General features: G+C 44.5%; 1 protein-coding gene and 1 non-coding gene across 5 annotated transcripts in view; one reads left to right on the top strand and one right to left on the bottom strand.

Annotated features, from left to right (window-relative positions):
• The first annotated feature begins 543 nt into the window (after nucleotides 1-543).
• LOC118654835 lies at nucleotides 544-647 on the top strand. Its single transcript, XR_004967097.1, has one exon. It is a non-coding gene; the product is annotated as a U6 spliceosomal RNA (small nuclear RNA).
• An 11,147-nt stretch (nucleotides 648-11,794) lies between these two features.
• Nucleotides 11,795-27,368, bottom strand: part of FAM120C (family with sequence similarity 120C) — a 66,302-nt gene continuing 50,728 nt past the window's right edge. Inside the window, exons 12-16 of one of the 4 annotated variants that reach the window (XM_036305065.1) lie at nucleotides 26,505-26,714; nucleotides 25,153-25,354; nucleotides 22,153-22,288; nucleotides 21,713-21,770; nucleotides 11,795-12,041 (exon numbers count right to left, since the gene is read on the bottom strand). In XM_036305065.1, coding sequence (XP_036160958.1) covers nucleotides 11,979-12,041; nucleotides 21,713-21,770; nucleotides 22,153-22,288; nucleotides 25,153-25,354; nucleotides 26,505-26,714 — 669 coding nt within the window. In that variant the 3' untranslated portion in view covers nucleotides 11,795-11,978. Of the gene's footprint in view, nucleotides 16,726-21,712; nucleotides 21,771-22,152; nucleotides 22,289-25,152; nucleotides 25,355-26,504; nucleotides 26,715-27,368 lie in introns of all 4 variants that reach the window. The other 3 variants (XM_036305064.1, XM_036305068.1, XM_036305066.1) reach the window with 3 other exon arrangements.

Raw genomic sequence — 27,368 nt, forward strand, 5'->3', positions numbered from 1 at the left:
CCTCCCACCAAGGCCCTCACCACCCTGCTGTCTGTGTCCATGGGTCATGCATATATGCATACAAGTTCTTTGGTTGATCACTTCCCACCTACCCTGCCTTCCCTCTGAGATTCTGCAGTCTTACTATGCCTCTCTGTCTCTGGATCTATTTTGTCAGTTTATTTTGTTCATTAGATTCCACATATGAGTGAGGTCATGTAATATTTGCCTTTCTCTGACAGCAATTTTTTTAATGTTTTTATTAATTTTTAGAGAGAAAGGGAGGGAAAAGGATAGAGAAATAGAAACATCATCAGTCGGCTGTCTCCTGCACGCCCCCCACTGGGGATCAAGCCCACAACCCGGGCTTGTGCCCTCACCGGGAATCGATCCAGTGACCTCTTGGTTCCTGAGTTGACACTCAATCAGCAGGGACAGCAGTTTTAACCAATTGTGATTTAAGTATATTTTACAAACTTTATAAAACACATGACCATGAGACCATATGGCAAGTTTATTAAGAAACTTTACTAAGCTTTCTTAGCTTCACAAGGATGCAAAAAGGCGTTCACTTCAACAGCACGTGTATTAAATTGGAAAGACAGAGAAGATTAGCATGGCCCCTACACAAGGATGACATGCAAATTCATGAAGTTTTCACACACAAAAAAGAATGAAGAGCCCTAGCCGGTTTGGCTCAGTGGATAGAGAGTCAGCCTACAGACTGAAGGGTCCTAGGTTCGATTCTGATCAAGGGCATGTACCTTGATTGAGGGCACACCAGAGGCAGCTGATTGATGTTTCTCTCTATCCCTCTCCCTTCCTCTCTGTAAAAAATCAATAACAGCCCTAACCGGTTTGGCTCAGTGGATAGAGCGTCGGCCTGCGGACTGAAGAGTCCCAGGTTCGATTCCGGACAAGGGCATGTACCTTGGTTGCAGGCATACCCCCAGTAGGGGGTGTGCAGGAGGCAGCTGATCAATGTTTCTAACTCTCTATCCCTCTCCCTTCCTCTCTGTAAAAAAATCAATAAAATATATATTTTTTTAAAAATCAGTAACATATTTTTTTTTAAAAAAAAGAATGAGGTAAGAGACTGTTGCATTAGTCATGAAAAAAAAGGATGTGGCCTAAGTCAGGATAGTTGTAGCAGGGATAGAAAAGGACCAGATATGTAGAGATTAAATAGGCAGGGCTTGGGGACTGATTGAAATAGCTAGTGAGGGGAGCAGGGGGCGGGCTGGAAGGGGGTCAATGGGGGAAAACGGGGGACATATGTAATACTTTAATTAAACAAATAGTTTCATTCACATATATATGGTCAATATTTTAAAAAGAAAATTTAAAAAAGAAAAAAAAACAGGAGTGGATGAGTGAGTGACAAGAGTGTGTGTTCATTTCTGGGTTGCGTGTCAGAGTGAATGGTGATACCACTGACTGAGTGAGAGTACACAGGGGAAAAGCAGGTTTGGTAGGGAAGAAGAGACTAAGTTTAGTTTGGAGTATGTAGAGTTAAGGTGTATGCGGAACAGTAACTCACTGCACAATTCTTTATTGAGCATCTGCTACGCACCAGGCAGAGTGCTGGGTGCTGAGGATGTAGCAGTAACAAAAATAAGGTCTGGGCCTTCATGGAGCTGACATTCTACTGGGGGATCAGTCAATAATTAAACAAATACAGTTTCATTCATCTATTTATTGAGCACCTACTAGATACCAGGCACTGTTCTATGCACTGGGAATTCAAGGTAAACAAAACAGGAATGGTCCCTGCCTACCTGTGATTCACATTCTAGTGAGGGAGACGGACAATAAAGTGAGCCAAATAAGAGAATTTCAGGCTGCAGTGAGTGCTATGAGGAAAATAAAACAAGTTATGAAATAGAAATTTGGATGAAATCCAGTCTCTTTTAGATAGGGTAGTTAAGGAACGTCTCTTGAAGGTGCCAAGTGAGCTGAGACCGGAATAACAAGAAGAGTTGGCCAGGGAAAAGATAGGAGGAAGAAAAAGTGCAAAAGAAAAAGACCTATTGTGGTGGGAGGGTCAGTTCAGAGCACCCTCCCAATAACACCTCCTGAGCATTTATGATGGGCTGGGTGGAGTACAGGTGGGAGTTGGGGTGGGTTTGAAGACATGAATAAGAGACCATGCGTGTATCCTAAAGGAGTGTGCGTACCATCTAATGAGGGAGGCAAGGGTCAATGAACAATAACTAGTTTGAAAGAGGTCAAACTCTAAGTGCTAACTAGACGATTGAGCAACATGTGTGGGAACAAAGGGAGCCACAAGTAATTCAAATATGTTCAGTGGGTGTGTCAGGGAAGGCTTCACAGGAGGTGGCATTTGACCCAGTGACATTTGTACCCACCCTGAGCAGTTCCTCCCCAGTGTTCTTGGGAGGTGAGGTGGGGGCACTGAAGGATAATGGGGAAGGCAAAGCTGTCAGGAGTCTGAATCTGAGGCAGTTAGATTTGTTGGCAAAGGAATTTTTGGTACTGCCATGGATTGGGGTCAGCTGGCTGCTGCCCTGGAAGTGTGTGCTCTCACAGCATCAGTGCAGGATCTGAACTGGCTGCTATGGTATGAGACTGCCCTGGAAATCCCTCCCCTACCCCACCTCTGCTTAACAATTGTAAACACTTATTTTTAATTACACAGACAATAGTAAATGCATTCCAATTGTATACATTCAGACAGACTGCAGATCCCTGCTGACCACCTCAGGGGGCTCTATTCTGATTCATCTCTGCATATCCTATCTAATAAAAGAGAAACATGGTAATTGGCGTACGACCGCTACCCATCCCATTGGCTAATCAGGGCGATATGCAAATTAACTGCCAGCCAAGATGGCGGCCGGCAGCCAGGCAGCTGGAAGCTAACATGAGGCTTGCTTGCTTCAGTGACAGAGGAAACCAACGTTCCCTGCCTGCCTTGCAGGCCTCTGAGCCTGCAGTTTCAAACATTGTAACAAATATAGAAGGGAAACAAAACCCCAGAAACCTGCTTTCAGCGAGCCAGGATCTCAGAGCTGGAGTTGATACAGAGTTTCGATTATAGAACCGAAACAAACCAGATACCTGCTTTCAGGAGCGGAGGCCTAAGAGCTGGAGCCTCAGAGCTAAAGCTGGCCCAGAATAAAAAAACAAAAAGAAAAAAAAGGAGCAGTTGGGAGCTTCAGTCACCCGCCAGCCTGAAAACAGCCCTCAGCCCCTCACCCAGACTGGCCAGGCACCCCAGTGGGGACCCCCACCCTGAAGGGTGTGTAACCAGCTGCAAACAGCCATCATCCCCTCACCCAGGCTGGCCAGGCACCCCAGTGGGGACCCCCACCCTGAAGGGTGTGTGACCCGCTGCAAATAGCCATCATCCCCTCACCCAGGCTGGCCAGGCACCCCCACCCTGATCCAGGACACCCTTCAGGGTAAACTAGCCAGCCCCCACACGTGCACCAGGCCTCTATCCTATATAGTAAAAGGGTAATATGCCTCCCAGCACCAGGATCAGCGGAGCCACGAGGCCTCCCAGCAGCGGGATCAGCGTGACAGGGGGCAGCGCCCAAACCCCCTGATCGCCCTGTGGCTCTGTGTGTGACAGGGGGCGGGGCCACAACCTCCCTATCGGGCCCTGCTCTGTTCGTGACAGGGGAAGGCGCCCCAACCCCCTGATCAGCCCTTCTCTGTGCCTGATAGGGGGGAGCTCCCCAACCCCCTGATCGGCCCTGCTCTGTGTGTGACAGGGTAGAGCCATAACCTCCCCATCGGCCCTGCCCTGAGTGTGAGAGTGGCGGCACCCCAACCCGCTGATAGGCCCTGCTCTGTGGGTGATAGAGGGCGGCGCCCCAACCCCCGCCCCCCACGGGCCCTGCTCTGTGTGTGATGGGGTAGAGCCATAACCTCCCCATCGGCCCTGCCCTGAGTGTGACAGTGGCGGCGCCCCAACCCCCTGATCGGCCCTGTTCTGTGGGTGATAGAGGGCGGCGCCCCAACCCCCTGATCCACCCTGCTCTGTGTGTGACAGGGGGCGGTGCCCCAACTCCCCTATCGGCCCTACTCTGTGAGTGACGGGGGAGCTCCTCAACCCCCTGATCGACCCTGCTCTGTGCGTGACAGGGTAAGGAGCCCCAACCACCCTGATGGGCCCTGCTCTGTGCGTGACAGGGGGCAGCGCCCCAACCCCCTGATTGGCCCTGCTCTGTGCGTGACAGGGGGTGGCGCCGCAACCTCCCCATCGACCCTGCCTTGAGTGTGAAAGGGGGCGGTGCCCCAACCCCCCAATCGGCCCTACCCTGAGCGTGACTGAGGGTGGCATCGCAACCTCCCAATCTGCCCTGTTCTGTGCATGACAGGGGGCGGCGCCCCAACTCCCCAATTGGCCCTGCTCTGAGCCCGACCAGGGGCTGCACCTAGGGATTGGGCCTGCCCTCTGCCACCCGGGAGCAGGCCTAAGCCAGCAGGGCGTTATCTCCCAAGGGGTCCCAGACTGCGAGAGGGCACAGGCCAGGCTGAGGGACCCCCTCTTCCCCCCCGAGTGCACAAATTTTTATGCACCGGGCCTCTAGTCTAATATATAAAAAGCCAGGGGCCGTCACAAAACAACCAGATGGACAACTGAACAGCAGGCTACGTGGGGCGACCAGGCCGGCAGGGGGGTTAGTGAGGAACGATCAAACAACCAAATAACAGGCTGCATGGGGCAACCAGGCTCACGGGGGAGGGGGGGCAGTAGGGGAGACTAAGCCAGCAGGGGGTGCAGTGAGGGGTGACCAGGCCATGGGGGGCAATTGAGGGTGACCAGGCCCAAGGGGGGGCAGTTGGGGGTGACCAGGCCGGCAGGGGAGACAGTTGGGGGCAATCAGGCCGGCAGGCAGAGGTGGTTAGGGGTGATCAGGCTGGCAGGGGGGGCAGTTAGGAGCAATCAGGCAGGCAGGCAGGTGAGTGGTTAGCAGCCAGCGGTCCGGGATTGTGAGAGGGATGTCTGACTGCCGGTTTAGGCCTGATCCCCAGAATCAGGGCTAAACCGGCAGCCAGACATCCCCCGAGGGGTCCTGGATTGGAGAGGGTGCAGGCTGGTCTGAGGGGACCCCCCCTGCCCTGTGCACGAATTTCATGCACGGGGCCTCTAGTATGTACATATAATTGTTGAGATTAAAAATTGGTCTCATTGATGTGGCTCAGTGGTTGGGCATCAACCTATGAACCAGGAGGTCATGGTTGAATTCCCAGTCAGGGCACATACCCAGGTTGCGGGCTCGATCCCAAGTGGGAGGCATGCAGGAGGCAGTCAATCAATGATTTTCTCTCATTGATGTTTCTCTCTCTCTCCCTCTCGCTTCCTCTCTGAATTCAATAAAAATATCTTTTAAAAAATTTTTTAAGTGTTTCCTTATAGTTGAAGATACAGTAGTAGAATGAATAAACAGACATTTTGAATTATGAATAAATCATGGAGCCATTCTTTTATTTCTTTTATGACCTTGTCTTAGTCTATTCAGGCTGCTATAATGAAAATACCATAGATTGGGTGGCTAGTAAGAAAAATTTATTTTTCCCAATTCTGGAGGCTGAAGAGTCTAAGATCAAAGTGATGGCAGATGACATGTCTGGTGAGAGCCTACTTTCTGGTCATAAATGCACAGCTTCTTGCTGCATCTGGAAGGGGTGAAGGAGCTCTTTGGGTTCTATTTATTAAGGGCACTAATCTCCACCCTCAAAACCTAATCACAGTGGCGGGGGGGGGGGGGGAATTTCTGTATAGTAGATCTCCACAAATTGCAGGAAATGTCAGAGGAAACATTGAATGTCATTATAGAAATTTATATTATATTTAAAATTAGATTTACACAAAAATTAGATTTGTATGAATAGATTTGTATGAAGAGTTAAATCTTTTAAAAAATATATTTTATTGATGTTTTTACAGAGAGGAAGGGAGAGGGATAGAGAGTTAGAAACATAGATGAGAGAGAAACATCGATCAGCTGCCTCCTGCACACTCCCCACTGGGGATATGCCCGCAACCCAGGTACATGCCCTTGACCGGAATCGAACCTGGGACCTTTCAGTCCTGGTTTTTGAACAAGGAGTCCTCCATTTTCATTTTGCACTGGGCCCCACAAATTATGTAGGAGGCTCCCACTACTGGTGGATGGTAATCAAGAGGTGATTTGAGGGAATTATAGCTATTCAAACAGCCTCCCTGCTCTAACCAAACTCCTCCACTCGGAATGGGGGAGGGTGGGCAGAGACAAGATGGCAACACAGAGATATTAAGGTGAGTGAAGAGATTTATCATTTTCAACTGAACAGGATCACACTGTCCATACTATTTGGCCAACTGCATTCTTCATTTGGCAATATGTCTTGGAGATCTTTCTACCAAAATAAATCAACCTTGTTCTTTAAAAAAAAAAATTCTTGTTCAGGTAATTACATAATTCAGATGGGTCTTGATTTATTTCTCCAGTCCCCTAATGGATTTTTTAAGTGGTTTTATTTTTTCATGAATACAGAGCTGCAGTGAATACACCCGCAGGGGCCTCCTTGTTTCTCTAGTCAGACACTCCGAAACAGGTATGGATATTTTCAATTTTAAATACATACTGCCCAATTAAATTTCAAAAGCACGATGCCAATTTTCACTCCCATCAGCAGTGCATCTTCGCATTTCCTAAGGCTCTGACCTTTAAATTGTTTGCCAATCTGATAGATGGAAAAATGGTAACTTGTGTTTGGTTGTTTTTTTGTTTTTTTTTAATTTGTATTCTCCAATCACTGGTGAAGTTGAGCATCTTTTTTAAAAATATATTTTTATTGATTTCAGAGAGCAATGGAGAGGGAGAGAGAGCTAGAAACATCAATGATGAGAGGGAATCATTGATGCTATTACTGCAACTCACCAAGCTTACATCTCCCTTGTTCCAGGAACACAGAATTGTACTATTCCACCTCTATGAAATTAGGTGCAATCATGTGACTTGCTTCGGGCAGTGAAAAGAGAGAAATGATGTGTGACATTTTAAGCTTTAAAAGTCAGTGTGCATTTTGGTCACCTGCCTTCCCCTGACTCAGTGATGAGGCTTGTTAGTCTGAGTTTCCAAGTGACTATGAATGACAAAATCCCCCTGCCAATTCATGGTGGACATATATGAGCAACAGGTATATTTTAGTTATGTTATTGAGATTTGGGAGTTACTATTGCAGCAAAACCTAGCCTATCCTGACTGATACACTCCCCTTTTCTAGAGTTGGAGATTATGAATGTATGAGGACTGAATGAAATAAAAATTTATACAACATGTAAAATAAGGTGCCTAGTCCTAGCTGGTTTGGCTCAGTGGATAGAGTGTGTCTACCTGCGACTGAAAGGTCCCAGGTTCGATTCCGGTCAAGAGCACATGGCTGGGTTGTGGACTCGATCCTCATTGTGGGGCGTGCAGGAGGCAGCCAATCCATGATTCTCTCTCATCATTGATGTATCTCTCTCTCTCTCTCCCTTCCTCTCTGAAATCAATAAAAATATATTTTAAAAAATTAAATGCCTAGACCTCTGACACATAGATCACTTCCTGTATCTGATCCTAATGATTACAGAATTTTTATATTTCTCACACACAAATAAAGACTAATTGTAGAAAGTACAAATAGAAGGCTCACATTATTACTAATGCTTGTGATTTTAGAAGAAAAGCCATGTGACTGATGGTCAACCCAACTCTACCCCAAGACAGGGAGGAGCAGTTCCCCAAAGGAAAAACGCTTGGCTTTACTGCCAGAAAGAGGAAAGAATGTTGGGCAGGCAGAAATAAAAGTTATCTACTTAAGTCAAAATGAACTTGGGTTTAGAACCCTGGTTTTACCACTTATTAGCTGGTGGGAACTTGAATCAGTTTGCTCATGTGTAAAGTGGGGATAATATTTACTTTGTAGAGTTGTTTGTGGATTAGAAATAATGTACAAGAGCCTAGTACCTTATGGGTCCTCAATATACGGTAATTTTTAAAAGCCAAATATTCAAAATCTCCTACTATTAAATTCTGAGTCCCAAACACCCAAAGATCAAAGGCTAGAAAAGACAACCACAGCCATAATGATCTGAATATAAAACAAAGTATGTTACAAATAATAGTTTCGTTTAAGGGTAAAGTGTTTATAAGCTTCAGTAAGCCTCTAACGCTCACCTTTAGGCTCAGCTGTTCCTTTTGTAATCTGTACATACGAAGCACAGAGCAGTAAGGGAGGCCAAACCCAGCTGGCATCACTCAGCAGTAGCCTCAGCAGAAGCCGTAAGGTAAGAATGCCCTCGAGTCCTGGCTTCAGGCTCTACTCCATGCATCCCTCTGTTGTTCAAAGGTGGACTCAGAGCTCGATGTTTTTTCAGAGCCCCATTTAAAAACATACTTAGCCCTAGCTGGTTTGGCTCAGTGGCTAGAGCGTTGGCCTGCGAACTGAAAGGGCTCAGGTTCCATTCTGGTCAAGGGCACATGCCCAGGTTGTGGGCTCGATCCCCAGCGCTGAACCCTCGTATTCAATCTTGTGTTTTTGCCATCAACATATCTTCTACCTCAGAAGTCTTCAATCTGCTTTGCCCCAGGCAACATTTTCTTTCTCCTTTGTTAAACTTCCCCCGAGGATATTTTCCATTGATTTTTAGAGAGAGTGGGAGAGGGAGAGACAGAGAGGAACACTGATGCAAGAGAGACACATCGATTGGTTGCCTTCAGCATGCACCCCAACCAGTACCGGGGAACCTGCAACAGATACCTGTCCTTGACCGCAATCGAACCCGGGACCCTTCAATCTGCAGGCCAACGCTATCCCCTGAGCCAAACCGGCTAGGGCGAGGAAACATTTTCAAAGGTGTTTTAGCTGGCCTTGATTTAGTCATCAGATATTTACTAAGTACATGCTGGGTGGCAGGTGTTATGAAGACAAGAACAACAAAAAAGATAGAGATGATCACGTTTAATTGTGGGGCAGATGTAGCAAAATGCTATAGGGACTGGCTGTGAGGAGTCTGTACAGGGATCCTTTAGTCAAGGATTAGGAAAAGAATCATAAAGATATGGAGATGGCCCCAGCCGGTTTGGTGCAGTGGATAGACCATCAGCCCTAGGACTGAAGGTTCCTGGGTTTGATTCTGGTCAAGGGCACGTACCTCGGTTGCAGGCTTGAACCCTGGTCTGGGTCGGGGGCACGTGCGGGAGGCAACCAATGGATGCATCTCTCTCACATTGATGTTTCTCTTAGTGTCTCTCCCCCTTCCTTATATTCTATTAATCAGTGTAAAAATATCCTTAAGTGAGGATTAACAAAATAATTTTTAAAATATATGGAGATGAATCTTGGTGGGAGGGGGAGTCAAGAATGCATCAAAGAGAGATGAGAGAAGACATTCTAGGTAATGGTATAGCAAAAGAGAAGAAATGGGTATTAACAGCTTAATGTTTACTGAATGCACTTTAGTGTCACTGGAGGGAGCTAGGGATGGTTGGAAATGAGGCTAGAAAAGTAGTCAAGGGGCACATCATATAAGGACCATGGAGGTGGGAGTGCAGCATGTTAGAACAGATTATTCTGGAAGCTGATAAGCATGATGGATTAAAGCAATTGTTCTAATGTCTTTATGGTCATAGACTTCTTTTTTAAAAATATATTTTATTGATTTCTTATAGAGAGGAAGGGAGAGGAATAGAGAGTTAGAAACGTCGATGAGAGAGAAACATCCATCAGCTGCCTCCTGCACACTCCCCACTGGGGATGTGCCCGCAACCAAGGTACATGCCCTTGACCGGAATCAAACCTGGGACCCTTCAGTCCGCAGGCCGATGCTCTGTCCATTGAGCCAAACCGGTTAGGGCTAGACTTCTTTTTTTTTTAATATAATTTTATTGATCTGAGGGAGAGGGAGAGATAGAAACATCCATGAGAATCATTGATTAGCTGCCTCCTGCACGCCCCTACTGGGGATTGAGCCCACAACCCGGGCATGTGCTCTTGACTGGAATTGAACCCAGGACCCTTCAGTCTGCAGGTCAGTGCTCTGCCCACTGAGCCAAACCAGCTAGGGCGGTCATAGACTTTAAGAACCTGAAAAACCGGGGGGATAAAATGGACACATATGTAGTACCCTTTGTAATACTTCAAGCAATAAAAATAAATAAATAAATAAATAAATAAAAAGAACCTGAAAAAGGACATGGGACCTTCTTTCACCGGGAGAGGGTACATACACTCAGACACAAAATGTTGATAACGATCACCTGGGTAGGAAGACGGGGAGCAACTGCAACAATTCAGGGGACACATGAGGAGGCCCAAACTAAGCCTTAGCCGCAGGAACAGAAAAGATACAGATATGAGAAATAGAAAGACAGTTGATTGTTAACAGATCTGGTCACGATTTGAGAAATGAGGGAAAGGCATGAGTCTGGGAGAACTCCATTGGTTTGCAGTTCAGACAACTGAGCAGAAGGTAGTGCCACTCGTGGATTAGGTTTCAGAAGAAAGGATGGGTTCAGTTTAGAAAATGTCAAAATTGCCTTTAGAACATCCAAATAAAGAAGTTTAAAATATGTTTTTATTGCCCGAGCCCAGTGGTCCGCAAACCGCGGCTCGCGAGCCACATGCGGCTCTTTGGCCCCTTGAGTGTGGCTCTTCCACAAAATACCACGTGTGGGCATGCACGTACAGTGCGATTGAAACTTCGTGGCCCATGCGCAGAAGTCGGTTTTCGGCCTGGGCGAGTCTATTTTGAAGAAGTGGCGTTAGAAGAAGTGGGGGGTGTCAGTCGGTGGGGCAACGGGAGACGCGGAGCAGGCAGGCGGGCCACAGGATACGCAGCACGAGCAGGAACATTGTTTTGAGGTACATTCGCTGAGGTCGACCCCTTCCAACTCTCCCATCCACATTCGTCTACTCTTCTTGCATACTTGTTTCAGATAGAGGAGTGTGGATGGGAGAGTTGGAAGGGGTCGACCTCAGTGAACGTACCTCAATCAGATTGAGGACGTTTTTAGCAAAGGCCAGCTTAGGAGTACCCTAATTAAGTTAATAACAATGTACCTACCTATATAGTTTAAGTTTAAAAAATTGGCTCTCAAAAGAAATTTCAATCGTTGTACTGTTGATATTTGGCTCTGATGACTAATGAGTTTGCTGACCACTGCCCTAGCTGGTTTGGCTCAGTGGATAGAGCACTAGCCTGCATACTGAAAGGTCCCAGGTTCGATTCCAGTCAAGGGCATGCACCTCATTGCAGGCTCAATCCCTGGCCCTGGTCAAGGTGAGTGCTGGAGGCAACCAATTCATGTGTCTCTCTCACATCAATGTTTCTCTCTCTCTCTTCCCCTTCCTTCCACTCTCTCTAAAAGTCAATGGTAAAATATCCTCAGATAAGGATTAACAAAATAAAAAAGGAAATCTCAAAAAAATATTTTTACTAATTTTTAGAGAGGAAGGGAAAGGGAGAGGGAGAGAGATAGAAACATTGATGAGAGAAAAACATCATCGATCAGCTGGGGATCAAACCAGCAACCCTGGCATGTGCCCTGATCAGGAATTAAATCAGCGACCTCTTGGTTCATAGGTCGATGCTCAACCACTGAGCAACACCGGCCAGGCAAATAAATAAGTTTAGCAGGAAGCAAAATATGCCTTTCCTTTTGATGATTCTCTACTGGTTCGGTTGCCCTGATATTCAACTACAAATAGGCTCCAAATCTCTGAGCAACGCTTCTGCATTGAGACAAGTATATCCTCCATTTGCAGAAAAGGATCCAGTAGTGGGAGAAAAAAAGAAACTTCACACAGCCAAAATTATTTAACAATTTTTTACTAAAAGAATAAACTTTTATTAAGCACTGTAAGTTTCTTTCCATCGCAATTAACAGAACAACAGACCAATTTCCATCACAGAACAACTCCTGAGACATTTTCGTTCCTTTCTGAAACACTTCCATTACCTCCTCCAGTTTCCCCTAAGAAGCATCCATTCGAACTTACATTAATAAACTATGGAGCTTTTGTGGTGAGGTGGGCCAAAAAGGCAGGGAATTTGGAATCTGGAAGTGGGAAAGAGAAATACATATTATCCATCCACTAATCACACTGTCAAGAGCACAGGAGAAGAGATATTAACACAGGAAAAAAACAATGAAAGAATTTCTTACTTTTGTCAATAACATCATTTATCAGGGAGCACACACACAAAAAAAACACATTGGCTCCTTGTGGTTACGTTTGTTTTTTTTTTTTACCAAGTATGTTATTCTAAAAATAGAACAGAATAAAAGATAGGAGGGGAGGTATCTTCTGGGAAGTAACTAAAACGAAGTCATCAGATTTGGCAGGGTTTATCGAGAGAAAATCTGAAGTGTTTAATTTGCTTCATTTACATGAAAATTCACTAGTCATTAGTTACTACCAACACGGACAAAAAGAACATCAATAGAAATACAATGGCAACGTCAGAAGCTGCAATGGGCACCCTAGCACGAGGGGAATTTTATTTTGCTTTTAACTTGGGAAAAATGCTTTTGTAAAAAAATGAAGTTATCTTCTTAGAACATCAAAACAACCTGTGGCAATACTGAAGATAATAATCAGTAACGGGGGAATAGGTACACTGAGCTCTACCTGCACCAGCAGACTACTGCAATAAGCCAAGGAAAGAGAGAATTGGAAAGCCAAATCCAAGAAAATGCCAAAGTCACGAGAGGGAGGAAAATATAGGGCGACACACAATGGAACAGTGAAAACTTACCCCCCCGCCCCCAAACCCCAAGCATATTTAGCAAATATGCATCAGGAAGTGAACAAGTACAATGATTAAACCTTAGTAGGATTATACTAACTACTTTAAACTGTGGTCTACTTGTATTGTCATTTCAAAGGAGGGAGGGGGTCTTAAAGGAGCCTTCTGTGGGTCCCATGGACTGGATCACTAGAACCAGTGACTTCCACATTCTTTCTAGCCTACATAAACACTGCTCCCCTCCCCCTACCTTAATCATCCTCCCTAATGCCTTGTCTGGCTGTTTTTTCCACAGTGATCAAAAAAAGTTAGTGTGACTTGGCCAACAATGCCAGAAAATCAAGATGGAGACAAAAATAAAATGTCACTAGCTAAAGCAAGTGCCATTTCTTGGGCTTTAGAGTCTACCCCAAGTTCTACTGGCTCAGAATGAAATGATGCAAGTGAGCAGAAGTTTGTCAGACCTGGTCTAGACCAGACTGGCCACTCAGTAAGGGTGGGAGTCATAGGTTGATCCCAAGGCTCACCTGCAGAAATCAGAACTGCAAGTTCTTGGGGATCAGTGTCTATAACTAACCAGGGGGGCTTTTGCTTGTGGCCCTATAAGGTAAAGGGGTCATTCCTGGGGGTTCCTTTATGACTGTTTAAGCCACATTATCGTCAAAAAAGGAACCTCAAATGAAGGATGACCGTCTCTTAAAGTGGTACTCACGGCAAAGATCAAATCTGCCTTCTCCAATTTGTCCTCCAATTAGAAAAAAAGTTCATCTCCCAGTAATGAACCTTAGTCTTTCTGGCTTCCAAATTGTGTATTTTGGCAGATAAATGAAAACATATGAATATGACTCTTTATGGTTCTTTTTTTGTAACCTTCCAAACCCCAAACGCTGAATGTAAATAAAAATCAAGGTTGGAATTGAGCCACTTGCTTCACCCTGGGCCAGCCTAGGAGAAAGAAGAGGTCTGTGGAAGGGAGAAAAGCAAGCCTTTTGGCAAACTGGAATCACCCGTCAAAGCAGCAATTCTCACAGTGAATGCCTACAAAATAAGAAATGTCCTTCATGCTGTAAGAGTTTACAATACTGTCGTTTGATTGTATCAAATAGATTCAAGATGAGCAGAAACAGCAACAGAAGAAAATACCTTTCCATGTAACTGCAAATACTTCCTATTAGATAATGGAGATCTAGACAGATTTAATTTAACACAGCTCAGTGACTCTGGTTACTTCCCGAGCTCCTAAGGATACCTCCCCCTGTGGCTCCAGAAAGAAATTTCCAAGCCATTCACTACTAAATCCCTCTCCTGCTGGATATAGAAGTCCCAACCTTCACGATGTTGTTACAGGTTAGGCAGGTCCAGGAGAAGAGGGGGCACCAAATTAGGGGAGCTGATTCCAAAGAGGGTGTTTTTTGTCCACTTTGTTCCTGGTTAAATCTGGCTTGGTGTGCACTCTTGTCATCCTGCTTTGGTTTATGTCAGAAGTGTCTGGGCAGGGGGAGAGGCATTTTAGGGCTCCCTCCCCTTGCAGATTGTAGGTTCTCTTAAATTGGGCCAGACTAGGATTAAACAGTCTGAAACAGACTTCAATCTCTCATGATACACCAATTGTAAGTGGGCAGTGAGCAAATAGCCTTCTGGTTGTCTGGGAAAAAATCATCAAGGACCTGCAGTGGGTTAAAGTGCATGGGGTTTTTCAAAAAGAGAGAGAACCCTGATCAAAGTCTAGTCAGGTGAATTCCTATAGAAATAGTACTTCTTGGGCAAGAATATCACAAAGCCCAAAAGGAGGTGTATGAGGCTGAAGGCCTCAATTCTTGAATGAAGATAGAACGCTAATCTGTAGCAAGCCACGTTCCCATCCCTCAGACTCAGACGGCTGAGGAGGGAAACTGGAAGTGCAAGGTTGTCTCAAGGGTATCTCTGACAAGGAGGAACAGCCTCTTTGTCCTGGGTAGATTCTGGCCTTGCGCAGGGCTGGCAACCTTTTCCAGAATACTCCTTCCTAAAGGCCCAGGCCAGAGTCCTCTGAAGTCTTCCTTGCAAAGCAAATGAAAAGATTCCCATAGTCAAAATATCAATGAACGAATGAAATAATCTAGGCATGTAAAATCAAATTGTCAATTTCATCACACTTTCCTATACCACCTTTCCAATGCCAGTCCTCTCTCCCTCAGCTAGTCCTGGCAACTGATTCTAGCCTGAGGCCAGTTTGATAGTGGAGTTCCAGATGAGACTTCCTCTAAATTGGCTGCAAGCTCTGGTCATCACCTCCCACCCCCTCTTGGTCTCCAATCCAGGCTGCTCCTTCACATGAGGAAATGCCCGAATCTTCCCAATCCTATTCCAACCTCCTGTTTTCACCATATGGGATGTGAGGGCTCGGTTCAAGATTAAGCTTGTGACAACCCAACTGTTTGTTGTTCTGAACAGGCAATCTCCGGAAAGGACTTTTTGTCTGCTTTAGAGAAAAGCCCATCTCCTTATAATTGTGATGGGCTGTGACTTAGTAAGGATTTTCAAGTGTGGTCTTTTGAAACCCACCACTCCATAGCAGTGGAAGCATTTCTGGGAAATTCAGCAAATCCTCTGGGACATCACCACGTATGTATGCATGCATACACATATCTCTATATCTACTGATCTGTCTATTTACATAGACAGATCAATAGATATACAGATATATGCACACACATATACATATACTTATATATAAAATACGTATAGATAAATAGATCTGTCTCTTTATATAAAGGGTATGTGTATGCATATAGATACACATATTCATATGTACATCCACACACACCCATACACAAGGTGCACATGCACTCACACATACACGCGCACGTGCGCACACACATACAGACACAGTCTTCTGAGTTCCCTTTCGTACTCAGTTTCATTACACTGATTCCCACCCCTTCAGGGTGTGGGCAGCAGGGAGTGGGTGGACTGCACCACATCTTCTATTTTACAAAGAACGCATTAGTTCACAGGCAGGAAAAATCTGCCCAGTACTTTTCTGACTCACTTGAATCCCCCAGTACAAAGGCCATTGGTAGTTTTTGTGTTTTTCAAAAGTATACAAAATAAAATAAAACATAAAATAAAATAAAATAGCCAACACTACCTCACTTCCCTGAAAACATCTACTTATCTGATTGTCAGGCCAGCACTAGAGGCAATCATACAAGAACCTGGGGTTGGTGACTGGGGAAAAAGAGTGAGGGGGTGGATACTGGTTACATACAAAGGCCCCACTACTTCAGAGAGCAAACAGGAAGTTAGGAAGCCATATAGGCAGCTGTCCCTACCACCCCGTGGGTTTCATAGATGAGTGTCATGTTGAAGACTCAGCAAACCAAAGCTGGAACTTTCCTACATAGGGCCTTATGTAATGACATTAATTTCTGATGGTCACTACTTTACTAGGCTCCCAGGAGAGGTCAAGAGAATACTGGCATTTTGTATTAAAGCTGACAACAGGAGCCAGTCCTGTTGCCATTCATTTTTGACCAGACCTTCCCCAGGAGCAGACCGCTAGGTCTGGAGGCCCAGAAAAAGACCGGGTAGGGAGAAACATGGATACAATAGGACGTTGCCACAAAGTCCTGGGTAAATCTAGGGTAAGCATTGAGGTGCTCCTCTAACGTGGGCCTAAAATCAGACAAGTATATGTTTTCCCCTCTTCCTGATCTGGTAAAGCCATCGGCAGCTTCTCACTCCTCTTTCTGTCGTGCCACAGTTCCCAGGCTTTGCTCTCCCAGGAGGCTTTGCTCTCCCAGGAGGCTCTGCTCGCCGTTCTTCACGGGGAAGTAGCGGCTCTCATTGTCGCACACGCTGTTCTCGCTGGATAAGGCACACTGTGATGGAGCTGGAAGATGGCGATCGCTCTTCTCCTCCTTGGTCAATGCGCCATTGTTTCCATTTACCTGTGAGCGGGGCAGACTTTGAGGAGGCTCCAGGGATTTAAAGACTCCATCTGAAGTGCCCTGTATCAACAACAGAGATGCTCAGTGGAAATGGCAATCCCAGACTGGCTGACCCTTCCCGAGCATACTCATAAGGAACTCAAGGCTGCTTCAGTTCATCCGGAACGCCACAGAGCCCAAAGCGTAACATCTAATGCGCTCTGCTACTGTCCTGAGAACTTAGGGTGACAACACATGGATCTGACTAAAATCCAATGGCAATGACAGCACATAATAATGACACAACTACCATTTACAAGTTTTACAATATATTTTTCTGATACTAATGGGGACAATAAATGGTAGATATTATCATGTCCCACTTAGAGATGAGGAAGCTGAGGCGCAGAGAGAGTAATGTAACTTGCTCAAGGACACCCAGATAGAAAGAGTTAGGAAGTGGTGGGATCAGGCCAGGCTGATGTGCCTCAGTGGTTGAGCATCGACCTATGAACTAGGAGATCACAGTTCGATTCCCAGTCAGAACATATGCCTGGGTTGCGGGTTTAATCCCCTGTAGGGGGCATGCAGGAGGCAGCCAATCGATGATTCTCATCATTGATGTTTCTATCTCTCTCTTCCTCTCCCTTCCTCTCTGAAATCAATAAAAATATATTTTTTAAAAAAAGAAAATTGTGCCCTAACCGGTTTGGCTCAGTGGACAGAGTGTCGGCCTGTGGACTGAGGGGTCCCGGGTTTGATTCCGGTCAAGGGCATGTACCTTGGTTGCAGGCACATCCCCAGTAGGGGGTGTGCAGGAGGCAGCTGATCGATGTTTCTCTCTCATTGATGTTTCTCTCTCATTGATGTTTCTCTCTCATTGATGTTTCTCTCTCATTGATGTTTCTAACTCTCTATCCCTCTCCCTCCCTCTCTGTAAAAAATCAATAAAATATATTATAAAAAAACAAAGTTGTGGGCCCAGGATTCCACTGCAAGTCAGCTAGCCTCTAAAGCAGCGGTTCTCAACCCGTGGGTCACAACCCCTTTGGCGGTCGAAAGACCCTTTCACAGGGGTCGCCTAAGACCATCCTGCATATCAGATATTTACATTATGATTCATAACAGTAGCAACATTACAGTTATGAGGTAGCAACGAAAATAATTTTATGGTTGGGTCACAACATGAGGAACTGTATTTAAAGGGCCAGAAGGTTGAGAACCACTGCAAGTCTATTCTAACTGCCATGAGATGCTGTCCATGCTGACAGCTGGACATGTAAATAAAAGGAAAGCAAAACAAACCATGAGATCTATGTGCAATATTCCTCAGAACCTTTCATAACTAAAGACATCACTGGTTTTTCTTCTAATTCCAGGAATGTGACTGTTACTGAAATGCTAATGATATGAATTGCATTACCTTGCAGTGCAGTGCTGGCTCTCAATGAATGTTATTAGGAAATAATAACAATTTAATTACTAAGTGGTTGGGCATGTCAGATGCTCTGTTCATTTTACATATAAGACCAATGAGGCTGAAAAAGTAAAATGACTTGCCCAAGATCACTGGCATGCCTAGACTTGCATCCAAGAGTGTTCTTTCCACTAGGATACAATACACAGTAGAAATCTAATTCCTGTTGAATTAGTGGTTAGATAGAAATAATAACTACTAATTTTTATTGAGTACTGCCCATGTTCCAGGCTCTGCACTAAACACATTATTTATTTATTTATTTTTAAAATATGTATTTTACTGATTTTTCACAGAGAGGAAGGGAGAGGGATAGAGAGTTAGAAACATCGATGAGAGAGAAACATCGATTCAGTTGCCCCCTGCACACTCCCCACTGGGGATGTGCCTGTTACCAAGGTACATGCCCCCAACCGGAATTGAACCTGGGACCCTTCAGTCCGCAGGCCAATGCTCTATCCACTGAGCCAAACCGGTTAGGGCTAAACACTTTATATATATCATCTCATTTAACACTCATAACAACTCTCTGAGGTAGATAACAATTTCTCCATTTCACAGTTGAGAAAACTAAGGCACAGAGAGGTTAAATAACTTGTCCAAGGTCACAGAACTGGCAAGTGGCAGAGTCAGATTCAAAGCTAGATCATTTGGCTCCAAAGCCTATACAACATGGGGGCTACTGTGAATTATTGCTCAAGAACCTGGAAAAAAAGATGAAACTACAGTCAAACCCTGGTTCTTGACCGTCTCCCATCTTGAACAATTCGGTTCTTGATCACACTGTTTACAGAAAAAATGTCTCAGCTGTGGAACAAAACTTCAGTTTCAAATTGACAACCCTTTTAAGCTGATAGCTCAGCATGACAAAAAGCATCTCTCAGGCAACAAACAAGGAGAACGCTTTTTTGTTTCTGCCGAAATCAGCACCAAGGATTTGCACAATTTTAAAACATAAAGAGGCCCCCAAGAGTGCCAGTGTTGCTAAGGAGGTGAAAGAAACTGATCACAGGCAATGGAAGAGGTAGGAAAACTGCTGCTGATTTGGATGAAGGAAAAGCAGTTAGCCAGGGACAGCACTTGGGAGGCAGTGATATGTGAACAAGCAAAGATGCTGCATGCTGACCTGAAAGGCATCCCTGGACCAAATGCTAAAAGTGATTCCTTTACTAGTAAGGCTAGTAGGGGTGGTTTGATAAACTTAAGAACTGTTTATTTATAGATTAAACAGTACATTAGGCATGCACTGTATGTAAGAAAGAGTAAAATGGAATCATTTGAGGGTCTGGAATGGATTAATTCATTTTACATTATTTCTAATGGGAAAAATGACTCGGTTTTCAAACAAATCACTTCTCGAACAGCCTTCCGGAACGAATTAAGTTCGAGAACCAAGGTTCCACTGTAGTAAAAAATCCACACAATGAATGGAATTAACCACCCGTGGGAGCCAACAAAAGAAGCAAACCATTACAAACAAGTGACTTAAGAATTTGAAAACACACAAAACTCCAGTGGCCTAGGCATACTCTCAAGAAGACAGGTCTATAATGTAAGCAGATTTAATAAGCTGGAACAATAAATTATATAACCCTCTGTAGAAAGGGTGACAGAACAGAAAAAGGAGAGGTAGCAAGGCAAGCAGCAGCAGCTCTGCCAGGGAAGATGCCTCACCTAAAAACAAGGTCAGTAAGAAGGCTTCCTGGACCAGGCTACTACTGCAGTAGATAACAGTGCCCCCAGCAATCTTAGTCAAGAGAAACATAGTGTGACCTAGCACCCCTTGTTTTCCCTGTTTTCTCATGTGTGAAATAGAATAATAGTATCTATTTGATAGGATTCTGTAAGGGTTCAATGAAGCACTCATTGTAAAGTACTTAGACATGTGGTAGCTGGCACTGTGAGAACTCATTAAATGCCAGCTACTTTTATTGTTCTGATCTCAGGTCCTCAAGCAAACTTCTTTTTAAAAGTATTTTAAAATTTTATTTTAGAGAGAGAGGAAGAGAGAGATAGAAACATCAATGAGAGAGAATCATTGATCCACTGCCTCCTCCACGCCCCCTACTGGGAATCAAGCCCGCAACCCAGGCATGTGCCCTGACAGGGAATCAAACTGGTGACCTCTTGGTTCATGGGTTGATGCTCAACCATAGAGCCATACCGTCCAGGGCCCACATATTACTTCTGTGATCCTCATTAGTGTGAGTCAACTACTGAGAGATGGACTCACTGCTATTGTAGCAAAAATAGGTTTTCCAGACTATATACCCAATGATCAGATCCTGAACCATAGCCAGTTCCCCAAGGCTGTATTACCTTATGGGAGCCTATCCTAGTGACCAGTTTTCCTTGTAGGTGTAATCCCTTTTACTTTACGGAACAGCTTCTGGAAAAAGTTGAGAAACTTTGGAAATATCCCAAAGTTATTGCTCTCTGGCTTTGGAGTGCATTACAAAATGCTTTGTGTGTATGTGTGTGTTTGGTCCTTACCATTCTCGTTCCATTTTTGGCTCAAAGTAACATTAAAGAAAATCTGTATTCTTTGAGAAAACATCAGACAATGGGGGTGAATATGGATACAGTGAGGGTTGGCTGTATAATGGAGAGCTCGTTTGAGATTGAGAACTGGCAATAAAGTGGCCTTGCAGTATGGTTTAGGCAGTGACCCTTGTGAGGATTAGAGACTGCATGTAACATGTTTAGTAGAGGGTGTGGTAGGAAGTATGCACTCAAGAAAAGGGAGCTGCTGCCCAGCCCTTGTGGCTCAGTGGTTGAGTGTTGACCTATGAACCACGAGGTTGCGATTCAATTCCTGGTCAGGGCACATGCCTAGGTTGTGGGCTCAATCCCCAGTGTGGGGCGTGCAGGAGGGGGCCAATCAATGATTCCCTCTCATCACTGATGTTTCTATCTCTCTCTCCCTCTCCCTTCCTCTCTGAAATCAATAAAATATATTTTAAAAAAAGAATCAGCAGCCCGACTGGCTTGGCTCAATGGTTGAGGATCGATCTATGAACCAGGAGGCCACGGTTCGATTCCCGGTCGGGGCACATGCCCAGGTTGCAGGCTCAATCCCGTGTGGGGCATGCAGGAGGCAGCCGACCCATCGTTTCCTCTCATAATTGATATTTATTTCCCTCTCCCTTCCTCTCTAAAATCAATAAAAATTATGTTGTAAAAAAATAAAAAAGAATCAGCAGAATGGTTTCAGCTCCTCCCCTCACATATTCAGCAAAGGCCAAAGTCCAGTTTTCTAAGCATCCCTTGTAGCCTTCGAGGAGCTCAGGCATATTGCTAGCAATCCTAATGTTAACTTCACTCTGGTAGCACATATTATGGCACCTAGAGGTCTTCGGGAGAATACACTGGTTTTTGTCTTGTGGCCTCGCTCAGTGAAAAGGATGACACCCCGCAGCCCTGTGGAATCAGCCTGGGCAGTTAACGCTCACTAGACAGCTAGAGAGCAAGGGAATGACATCAAATGCCAGGAGAAGCTGTGAAAGGTCCCAGGTTTCTGATCTCTTGCAATTTCGCTAAAAAGGTAAGGGGTATCAAACAGAAGCAAAGTAATCTCAAAAAGGTACTTACTTGTTTATTTCCTTTTTTAGATCCTTTGAATCCTCTACCAGTCTGTTCTTTTCCATGCCTTTAGAAAGTGGGAGGAAAGTGACCATGAGAAACATAGAAAGCCCATACCCCCATTTTTACTTATTGACAACTCATTTCCTCTCAGAAGTTTGACCCTCATAAGTTAGATGCCCCTCCTCTGTGCTCTCACTGTAATCTCTATCGCTTTCATTTCTATGTTATACCAAATTATTCTGTGTCCCATGTCCTCCTCTAGGTGCAAAAACTTTTCATCAAGGCAGGGCATTTAGTCTATGTTTCCTGAACTAAAATGAAAGCTGGCTTTAAAAATGGAAAGGTACTTAATGCCCCTTACCTTATTAGAACAATTCAATAGCTGGGCATTTCCCTAAGGGTCCCTTGATTGACACTAGCTCATACCAACCTATTCAAATACATACCCCTTTCCTGGTCCACCAACAGAAACCACTTGCATGCCAAAGCCTCGGCCCCTGGAGGGTCTGCTGCCAGCCCATTGGCCCACAACCATGCCAGCAATCTCCAGTTTTCCTCCTTGGGGTGGGATTGGATGGAGACCTAGAGAGAGGAAGAATGCAGTAAGGAGCGATAAGTAGAAGGTAGCTTAGATAAGACATGTAACAAAAGATCCTACAGCCCACCTACTTGGCTTATTTCCATTTCTCTATGATAAAGACTCCATGATAACAAAGGGTCCTGGTGAAAGCAAATTTAAGGACAGAGGGTTGAAGACCTGTACACATCCACTTTAGCAAGTGGGCTGTGGATGATTCATTTTTTCTCAACTACAGAGCCTGGCAAATAGCAGGCATTCAATATTTATTGAGGGAATGAATGTCTTAGAATCTCATTATAGGAGAATTATAGGCCAAAACCACTTTTGATTTAAATATGTATCATTATTCCCTAGAGGATTAGCCAAGCAACCAAATGAAGCTGAAAATAATGAAACTAAACTAACAGTAATTTATCACTAAAAAGCAAGAATAGCAACAGTTGAAAACCAGAACAAATTCAAGACAAGATAGCATATCTTCTTAAAACAGGAAATTCCAACTCCATGTTGTGGGAGCCTACTGGCACAGAACTTTGTAATTTGGCACTAAAGGAATCATTCATAAAATAGAGTTCTAGTAAAACTTAAATTTTACGCTGAAACCGGTTTGGCTCAGTGGATAGAGCGTCGGCCTGCGGACTGAAAGATCCCAGGTTCGATTCCGGTCAAGGGCATGTACCTGGGTTGCGGGCACATCCCCAGTGGGAGATGTGCAGGAGGCAGCTGATCGATGTTTCTCTCTCATCGATGTTTCTAACTCTCTATCTCTCTCCCTTCCACTCTGTAAAAAATCAATAAAACATATTTAAAAAAAACAAACTTAAATTTTAGTTCATTGAGCCTAGCCGGTATGGTTCAGTGGTTGAGTGTCTACTTATGAACCAGGAGGTCACACTTCAATTCTAGTCAGTGCACATGCCCGGGTTGCAGGCTCAATACCCAGTAGGGGGCATGCAGAAGGCAGCCAACCAATGATTCTCTCTCATCACTGATGTTTCTATCTGTTCTCTCCCTCTGAAATTACAAAATATATTTTTTAAAAGTTTAATTCATGGATAAAACCCTAATATTAATAACCCTTCTCTCATTTAGCAGGTCATTAGTAAAGAGCCCTTCATTTACATAAAAGTGGAATTCTAAGGGACTAGGGTGCTAGCTAGTCCTAAGAGGGCAGGAAAACTTGCATTTGGGGGATCTTGTGGCCTTTCAGGAGGCAGGAGGCTCCTCATGAACCACTCGTGACTGGAGACTAAGCATCGCCGTAACCTGGGGCAATGGCGCGGACCCCCTGAGAAGCTGGCCTTAACTCTGTCTTCTGATCAACAAGCAAAGAATGAGAGAGAGAGAGATCAGAGCCACAGTGTCACCTTCAAAGGATGAAATGAATGGGTGCCTCCCTGTTTCTAAGATTTGATCACTACCTCACTGAACAGGGAGTTAGTTGCCACAACAGATATCACACTGCTCCTCTAAGCAGAGCTTTAAGCTAAACATCCATACTGAATTCTGTGACCCTCAATTTAACACAAACTTCAACTTACAGTTTTATTTTTACTATATATTTAATGATTTCAGAAAGGAAGGAAGAGGGAGAGAGAGATAGAAACATCAATGATGAGAGAGAATCATGGATCGGCTGCCTCCTGCACGTCCCCTACTGGGGATGGAGCCCACAACCCGGGCATGTGCCCTGACAGGAAACTGAACCATGACCTCCTGGTTCATAGGCCAATGTTCAACCACTGAGCCACACTGGCCAGGCTCCAGCTTTACTTTTAAAATAATGAGCAACAGACAACAAACACCTTCAACCACAGCAATGACTTCCCACCTGATCATAGAATCTCCATATTTCATGTTAAAATGTACCCATTAAAATATCCTGTTTTACCAGGGGACAGGTTGTTTACATAATCAGGATCAGCTTTCTGAGCTACCTAAGCATGACAGTCTATTCATCATTAAGCTGCAGCTCAGGTGTCAGCATAATTTAATAATTTATACATGTTTGTGGGTGTGGGTGTATGTTTTCCCCATTAAACTGCTACCCGGTAGGGCATGGTCAGTAACTTACTTTGCTCTGTGCTTCTGGAAATGTATCAGATCTCCCCCCACCACCCCGAGTGGAAATGGGTACATCACGCTACGGTCATCTGCCGACACTGGTCACTTACTTGTCACCGCTCGCTCTACCTGTAAGCACCTTGTATATCTGCCTAATGAGGACTGAGAGATCAAACCAGCAACCATGAAGATCCCACTCATATGAATTATAGTTCTCAAAGGTAATTAAGTGGCTCCTGGTTTCTGCACCAGTTACTTCAGGAGTTTGGTTGGTGAGTCAAATTCTTTGGGATCAACCACCTCTATGGAGAGTGGTCTGGGAAGTCAGGGGACTTGCTTCCCTAAGCTACAGCCCTCTCTCTCTCTCTCTCCTTTTTATTGTTGCTCTCCTTTTTATAGATATGCTCTATCTTTTTAAAATATGTATATTTTTTATTTATTTCAGAAAGGAAGGGAGAGGTAGAGAGGTATAGAAACATCAATGATGAGAGGAAATAATTGATTGGAGGCTTCCTGCATGCCCCCTATTGGGAATCAAGTCTGCAGCCCAGGCATGTGCCTTGACTGGGAATCGAACCGTGACCTCCTGGTTCATCGGTCAATGCTCAACCACTGAGCCATACCGGCTGGGTTACAGCCCTCTAGCTCAGTAAGCTCCTCTTCAAACGACCACAACACAGCACAGATGTTAAATGAGATAAGACGTATGTGGCACCGCTAATTCTGTAACTGGCAATAATTACTGGATTGGCTATTGTGAAATAGGTTGAGGATCTCAAATGCCTCATTCTTAGGTACTGACCTGCAAACCCCCGGCTCCTTCCATGAGGGGGAGGTGGCATTGAGCCCATGGCTCGGGGATAAAATGAAACAGGATAGAGAGGTGGCATCATGGGAGGCACAAAAGCAGGTGACGGAAGTAGTGCAGAAGGCGGTGGATAGTTCATGTTGACTCCTTCAAGGATACTCTGTCTCATCTTTTCCACTTTGGTTGCCAACTCAGCCTTTAAAATGAGGAACAGAATAATAATAGCTGCCATTCTTTGAACTTCTCTGTTTCAAATACAGTATTTATTGGGCACTCTAGGCACGGTCTCATAAGTCTGTTCCCATCAAGGGAATCAAGGCCTGGAGTAAAATGGCCAAGGCGACACACTCAGAAAAGCCTGTCTGGCACCAAAGCCCCCACTTTTCATATGACACTGCACTGCCAGCATACTAGTTCTGGTTGAGGACTTGTGAGGCACATTGACTAGGACAAGAAAGACAAATAGACAAATATGATAATAAGTATTCACTGATGGTCCATTACAGGGCAAACGGGAGATAACAGAATTAGGTAAAAGAGAGAACCAAACCCTGACATATACAAAACAAAGCCTTTCAACCTTCTCTTCCATCCCCAGGATCAGAGACCCTGACCTGTCAAAGGTAAGTCCATGCCTCTAGCACAGAGCTTGATGAACTTGCTCTGAAAAGGGCCCCATGGTAAATATTTGAGGCTCTGTGGGCCACACGGTCTGTTACAACCATTCTACTCTGCCATAAATGAATGAACATGGATGTGCTCCAATAAAACTTTATGAAACTAAAAACCTCAATTTTGGAATTTGGGGTACCCTGCTCTAGTCCTTGAGCTCAAGCACCCCACCCCTGAATGGATACAGGAGCAATTAAGGGTTCCTTTCCCTGCCTCTCACCTTTCCCAAAATTTCACTGCAAAAAAAAATCCCCTTCTTCTACTCTGTTAATTGCTTCATTACTTTCTTCTACTTCTAAACATATTTCCTTTACAAAAATATTATCACTTGCAGAAGTGACTTAGTTTTTGTAAATAATAAGGAAGATGACGTTCTAAGAATTGCAGGAAAGACATAGTATATCTGAGGATTCCATGAGGAAAAATACTCAGAGTAAGAAAAGTAATATGAAAATGTGAAGTTCATAAGAAAAAAGCTTTCCAGCATGATTCTGTAACATGCACATCAGGCTCTGGGCCTCTGGGACTAACACTGACCAAGTTAGGTCAAGGTCAGACACATTCTGCCACTTCTGCTACCTCCCTCCCCATGTCTCTGCGCTGCTCCTACCCCACCCATTCATCCCCACAGCAGATCAGGGAAGGTTCTCAGCGACTGCCCGCAATGCTGGTACCTGGCCATCACAGAGCTCCACCAGGGACACTCGCTCTCGGCCCGCTTTAATGAGCTTGCTCTGGAACAGCTTGCCATCGAAGTAAATCCAGGGGCAGCAGTGCTCCCAGGGGACTGGCTGGCCACAGGCATCATTAGCAAACAGAGCTGTGTCCACCCCACTCATGAAGAGGGCAGCAAGCTGGATCCCTCGGGCATCCAGTTTCTCAATCTGAAACCACCACAAAGGAAAACCTATTAGGAAATTCATGTTATTGGTTACATTTAATCTTATTTCCATTATGCTGATTATTCCAGTTAAATCTGAACATGTTATCTTTCAATATAGACATCTGGCTGCACAAGCAGCTTCTATCCACATCTTTCCCTGAGACGGTTTGAAAGACACTCATTACAACAACAACAACGACATCAGCTTTGAAGCTTTAAAAAGAACCAACTTGAGATACCAGGTTCTTTTGCTTGTCAAATTAGAAAAAATTAAAAAACTAAAGACCAAAATATGTCAGTGCGATATGTCAATTACATCTCAATAAAACTAGAATAAAAGCATGGAAGGTGGATACTTATTCAGAGACAAAAAGGGAACACCAGCATCAGTCTGCTGGTGAGCATGCAGTGAAATAAATGGGCATACTCACAAAGAGCTGACGAGGAAGGGGTATGACAATTAAGCAACATGTATCAAGAACTTTGAAAATGTTCACATTTGTTGACTCAGAAATTCTACTTTTAGGAATCTATTCTAAGGAAGTAGGGATGTGAATAAAGCTCTATGCATAAAAATGTTAATTGTAATATTATATATAATAGGGGGAAAACTGGAAACCAAACAGCCAACACTCTGATAATTAAATGATACATC

The sequence above is a fragment of the Myotis myotis genome, unplaced genomic scaffold (assembly GCF_014108235.1).
Source record: "Myotis myotis isolate mMyoMyo1 unplaced genomic scaffold, mMyoMyo1.p scaffold_m19_p_4, whole genome shotgun sequence".
NCBI classification, from domain to species: Eukaryota; Metazoa; Chordata; class Mammalia; order Chiroptera; family Vespertilionidae; genus Myotis; species Myotis myotis.